This window comes from Plectropomus leopardus, chromosome 19, assembly GCF_026936395.1.
Source record: "Plectropomus leopardus strain MGB_pleo_1.0 chromosome 19, ASM2693639v1, whole genome shotgun sequence".
Lineage (NCBI taxonomy): Eukaryota > Metazoa > Chordata > Actinopteri > Perciformes > Serranidae > Plectropomus > Plectropomus leopardus.
Window position 1 is genome coordinate 444,001 of NC_142194.1, and position 6,000 is coordinate 450,000.

The window sequence follows — 6,000 nt, forward strand, 5'->3', positions numbered from 1 at the left end:
AACTAAGACAAAACAGGTAATGTCTCATCAGTTAGCTTAGCATAAAGGGCTATCTTAGCATCTGCAGGGATGATGTTTTTCTGTAGTCCAAACCTGAAGCTAGTGTCTTTCTGGTTCCCTCATCAAAAAGTCTCGGGGAATTTTTTGGACTTCGGATCATTGCAGAAAACAAACATGTATGATTCTTACAGGTTTAGTTCAGCAGATAATCCTCACTAATAAACTCCACTTTCAGGATGTTTGTAAGCCAAAATACAATCAGCAGATGTCAAAAGCGGAAGGTACAACGTTCAAATGACTCAGCATCTCCACCACAGCCTGGCTGTAAATCCGTGTTCATCCAACCAAACATAAGGTCTATGAGGGAACAGGACGAGCAAACATGCTAACTCATTTCTGGGATTTTGGTCTCCTTCCTGGTGCACTTTATTAACTTGAAACTTTTTTTTTTACTTCATGTGGATCATAAACCCATGAATACAAAAACAACAACACTCCTGTTTCCTCATATTTGTTTACAGGTCTCGCTCTTTCAAATATGGTGTCAGTGAGGCGTCTGTGTGTTTTAACATCTGTGAAAGAAGAACGAACACCGTGTTGGATTTAAAAATAAATACAAATACAGAAATCCCTACAGAACAATAAAACTTCACATCTTCTCTAAAAGAGACAGAATGAGCATTTTTGTCAGAGCAGCAGTTTGTGTTTTATTACCAGAAAATGTTTTAGAAACATACACACAAACACACACACACACACACACACACACACACGGGGACATAAAAACATCTGCTGGTGCTCACACTGAAAGCCCTGCAGGGGGCCCAGGAAGTGAATAAAATCCTTCAAAAATAAACTTCTGTACCTTTAGTTCACTTGAAATTGTTTTGTATTATATTTACATTAAAACCAGATTTAAGTGTTACTGACGTCACATCACATCCCCTGTGATGGTCAAAATTCATGTTAATGTGCTTGCGACACTTTCTCAGCCACTGAAGAGATATTCTGTCAAAAACAAACGATCTGAGGTTAACGGGAGGAGCGGACGGCTGACTCAACAACTTTATCGCTATCAAGGAGCCTGTCAGAGCTTCTCAGCGACAACATTTTAAAAAACAATAAGAGATTTCTACAGTTAAACTACAACTCAATTATCATCTTCAGTTCTGTTTTTGTACAACTGATGTGAGAAAAATTAGAGGAAAGCAAAATGTAAACATGTAATCCATAATTTGTTTGGAAATTACTTTCTTTGAGAAAAATGTGATTTTCACGCTTTTTGTTTTTATTTTCATTCATGAAATAGAATTAATATTTTGGGGTCTTGAAAGATTATTGAATAAGTCCTAAAAAGTCTGAGAAAAGGTTGTCACTGGCTGGGAACTTAATAATAATAATAATATTAATAATAATCCTTTGGCAGGGAAAGTGTTAAAGTTCAGTGATTAGAAATATAAGAAATTATCTTTATTTAAATCTCAGCAGCTGGAAAGGCGTGTCCCATCTCTTAGAATGACAGAGGCAGGAACGTCAGAGCTGCCGTTACACCACAATGAGCGACAGATCGCCGCCCTTACAGAGCTGAGAACGAACGTAACACTGCTGAAATCAAACGAGTGCCGGAGCTGCACCAACAACAACGAGAGAGCACCAGAACCAAAAAATAAAATATCGAGTTTCAGATTTTCAGGCCGAGAGATTCACAGAGTGGATGAGTTGTTGGTTTCTGTAAGAAGGCACTCTGTCACACGCACGCACACACACACGTACACGCACACGCATGCACGCATGCACGCACGCATCACTGCAGGAGAAACTCTGATCCACAAAAACTGCTAAAAATATAACAGGTCCATTTACAGCCAACAGAGGATCCAAAAAACAACAAAAACGGTTCAAAGAACAAACTTCACAAAAAGCTTCAAAAAACTTCCAGAGAACTGGAACAGAGAGAGTTAAAAGTCCTTCAAAAAGTTCAACACACACACACACACACACACACACACACACACACACACACACACACACACACACAGGCAGTGTCTTCACAGTTTCCTCTTCAGACATTCAGAACAAACGGCGCCTCCTGTCTGTCACCTGAGGTCCAGCAGGCTGATCTTTGATTCCCGAACCTCCACATGTTTACACACCTGAGACACACACACACACACACACACACACACACACATTCACACAGAGAGAGAGAGGGGTTAACCCCTTAGGACCCACTTTAATATTACACATAGTTACTCTCTACACACAAAGTCAAGCTTTAAATAATACTATATATTAATATGATTTTTACTTTCATTAAGTTTATTTTTTTTAACCAACATCAGTCCTAATCATAAATATAAAATATTCATTAATTTTCAGAATTTTAACCCTTGCTTTTTATCTATGATTTTAGACAAATCTATGATATCTATGATTTTTAAAACAAAAAACAAAACAACACAAAAAAGAAAAAAAATATGTTGAGTGTCCTCCGTGCTCAGTGTGTGAGTGTAGCTGCTGACAGTCTGGGATATGTCAGTGTGTGAGTGTAGCTGCTGACAGTCTGGGATATGTCAGTGTGTGAGTGTAGCTGCTGACAGTCTGGGATATGTCAGTGTGTGAGTGTAGCTGCTGACAGTCTGGGATCTGTCAGTGTGTGAGTGTAGCAGCTGACAGTCTGGGATATGTCAGTGTGTGAATGTAGCTGCTGACAGTCTGGGATATGTCAGTGTGTGAGTGTAGCTGCTGACAGTCTGGGATATGTCAGTGTGTGAGTGTAGCTGCTGACAGTCTGGGATATGTCAGTGTGTGAGTGTAGCTGCTGACAGTCTGGGATATGTCAGTGTGTGAGTGTAGCTGCTGACAGTCTGGGATATGTCAGTGTGTGAGTGTAGCTGCTGACAGTCTGGGATATGTCAGTGATCAGCAGCTACATTGACTGTGACAGGTCACCTAGTGGAAATAGCATGTATTTCCTCCATATGCCAAATATGGTCAAAATGACCTCATCAGGTGGAAAATAGTCAAAATGACAAATTCAGAGTCAAAAGCCCAGAATGACACCCAGAAATAATACAAGTCCTGTTTTTCTGCTCTGATGGCTGTGGGATCAAAAATGTCAGTTTGAATGGGTTTCAATGGAGCATTTTTGGACCTGAACAGTCTGAATGTAACTATTTAGTTTCCACAGTGTATTTTAGACTTATTGTAGGAGCTGAGCTGCAAATTCACTGATTACACTCAAATACACAATCTGGACTACATTTAGGACACATGCATCAACACACACACAGTTATCACAACAGGAAGAAGGAAAGAGACTAAAATGACACAAACAGACACTAAGGAGTTAAATATTTAAAGAAACCGTCCCACAGACACAAACTCACAGTGAAGAGAGGAGGATCCTTGGAGTGAGGATGAAAACCTTTCAGCCGGCAGCCAGAAACCTCCGACATCCCCGGACCGCTCAGCCTGAACACACCCGTACTGACGGACACAAAGGGTTAATAATTCATCATTAGAGAGTGTGTGTTATCTGTGTGTGTGTGTGTGTGTGTGTGTGTGAGATTGTGTGTTGGACATACTCATTATGTTTGGGCGCACAGACGATGGCGATGGCCTCCGGCAGCATCAGCTGATAGGAGCAGTGAGTGTGGAGGTCGACGCTGGAGAGGAAGGCCGTCTGAGTGGGATGAGTCTGGACAGACAGAGGACACACAGGACACGCAGAGGACATCCGAAAACACATTATTATACCAGTCAGAGCAAACAAATAAACAAAACACTGTGATGACACACACCCACACACCTGCCTAACGGTGTGAGGACAACCACTGGTGTCCGATGTTGTGAGGACATGCAGACCTGACCGACAGTGTGTGGACACACACTCCTGACTGACTGGTTTTGAAGCAGAGTGAGACCTCTGTGTGGGTTTTCCTCTCCTCTCTCGCTCTCTCTCTCTCTCATCTGCTGCTCGACCACAGGCCTGTTGCCATGGTGATATTTGATCATGTCAATGAAGGTCATTTTTCAGCGTGCGTGTGTTTCTGTGTGGGTGTGTTTCTGTGTGGGTGTGTTTGCGTGTCACGCTGTCGGGACAAAAACCTGAGCGCCCGCTCACACTGCGGGGACCTCAGCTGTTTGTTGAAAGCAGATAAAAACTGTAAAACTGACTTAAATCACACTGAAACATGCTGAACACGGCACGTTATCATGTTTGATATGCTGTTTGTTCTTCTTTAAGCTTGTGTTTACATCTGATTTGAACATGTTTTTAGCGTGTATTTAGCTTGCATTTAACAGGTGTTTAATGTGTCTATATGTTTTTAGCACGTTTTAATGTTTGAAGTATGGTTAATGTGTTGTGTAAGGTTTGTGTACTTTTAGCATCTTTAACGTCTGTAACGTGTCTTTCACCTGTGTTTAGCATGTGCTTTCAGCTTGTATTAAATGTGTTTAACGTGTTTTTAGTGTATTTTAATGTTTAAAATGTTTACCGTTTGTTAGTGTTTAAAACGTGTTTTTTTAGTTTTAGCATCAGTTTAATATGTTTTAACGTGTTTACTGTGTTTTTACCATTTGTGCCATGTGTTAAACATGTTTTTAGCATGTTTTTAATGTAAGATTAACATGTTTTTAGCGTATATCTAATGTGAGTTTAACATGTTTTTAGCATGTTTCTAGCGTGTTTTTAAATGTAAGATTAACATGTTTAAGCATATTTCTAATGTGAGTTTAACATGTTTTTAGCATGTTTTTAATGTAAGATTAACATGTTTTTAGCGTATTTATAATGTGAGTTTAACATGTTTTTAGCATGTTTTTAGCGTGTTTTTAAATGTAAGATTAACATGTTTTTAGCATATTTCTAATGTGAGTTTAACATGTTTTTAGTGTGTTTTTAATGTGAGTTTAACATGTTTTTAGCATGTTTTTAGCGTATTTCTAATGTAAGATTAACATGTTTTTAGCATATTTCTAATGTGAGTTTAACATGTTTTTAGTGTGTTTTTAATGTGAGTTTAACATGTTTTTAGTGTGTTTTTAATGTGAGTTTAACATGTTTTTGGCATTTTAGCATGACTGTGTTTTCAGCATGTATGTAGGATCAGTTTAATGTGTTTGAGTGCGGTTAGCTGGTGTTGACCATGTATTTAGTGTGTTTGTAGCGTGTGTTTCTGGTGTGTGTTGAGCGTGTGTTTGGCGTGTTTCTGGTGTGTGTTTAGCGTGTTTGGCGTGTGGCAGTACGTGTATCCAGCCGAGCGTCAGCAGGTTCTGTTGGTCCTGGAAGCTGAACAGCTCCTCCACGTTCTCCATGTCGCAGAAGTCCGGCCCGGCCGACTGTTTGGGGACGACCACGTGTGTCAGCAGGAACTCGTTGTGCGTCTGGAGGCGAGAGGCGGTGGCAGACGGTTAGTGACGTTAGCGAGCGGGTCAGGCCTAATCGATGACATCATCACCTGTAAACAGGAAGCGTCCTCACCAGCCGTCCACAGAGGACGCCGCACGTCTCGATACCTCTGCCGGTGTTGGAGTCGGCGAGCAGCAGGAAGCGATATGTCAGGTCTCTGGGGATCACCACACGCCGCAGACCCTCTACCCGGTGACACACCGCCGCCAGCGAGGTGGCTGATTGGCTGACGGCAGCGAGCGGTCTGTTCCTGTTTGGATCCACCCCCTGAGTGCACACGCCGTCTCTGATTGGCTGCTGGGACAGACAGGAGCCATCTGTCACCTCAGGCACTTTGGTCTGCACCTGCAGGACGAACATGAAACACTCAGTACTAATACTACAGTACTACACATTACTGTAATTCTACCACTGGTACACAGCGTCACCTTTGGCCCCGCCTCCTCTCCTCTCCTATTGGCCAGCTCCTGGCGCCGCAGCTGGTCCTCGAAGTAGCGAAACTGTTCGGACTCGATCTGCATGCGTCGCAGGGCGGCGACGCGCTGACGCTCCTCCTCCAGCAGCAGGAGACGCCGCCTGTCCTC

The 6,000-nt window shown here is 42.0% G+C and overlaps 1 protein-coding gene across 1 annotated transcript in view; it reads right to left on the bottom strand.

Annotated features, from left to right (window-relative positions):
• Nucleotides 1–1,434: 1,434 nt before the first annotated feature.
• Nucleotides 1,435–6,000, bottom strand: part of stambpl1 (STAM binding protein-like 1) — a 12,044-nt gene continuing 7,478 nt past the window's right edge. The window contains exons 6-11 of the mRNA XM_088070058.1: nucleotides 5,845–6,000; nucleotides 5,489–5,761; nucleotides 5,254–5,391; nucleotides 3,588–3,700; nucleotides 3,390–3,489; nucleotides 1,435–2,153 (exon numbers count right to left, since the gene is read on the bottom strand). The exon at nucleotides 5,845–6,000 is cut by the window's right edge and continues 63 nt beyond it. Of these exons, the coding sequence (XP_087926184.1) occupies nucleotides 2,097–2,153; nucleotides 3,390–3,489; nucleotides 3,588–3,700; nucleotides 5,254–5,391; nucleotides 5,489–5,761; nucleotides 5,845–6,000 (837 nt within the window). The 3' untranslated portion in view covers nucleotides 1,435–2,096. The remainder of the gene's footprint in view (nucleotides 2,154–3,389; nucleotides 3,490–3,587; nucleotides 3,701–5,253; nucleotides 5,392–5,488; nucleotides 5,762–5,844) is intronic.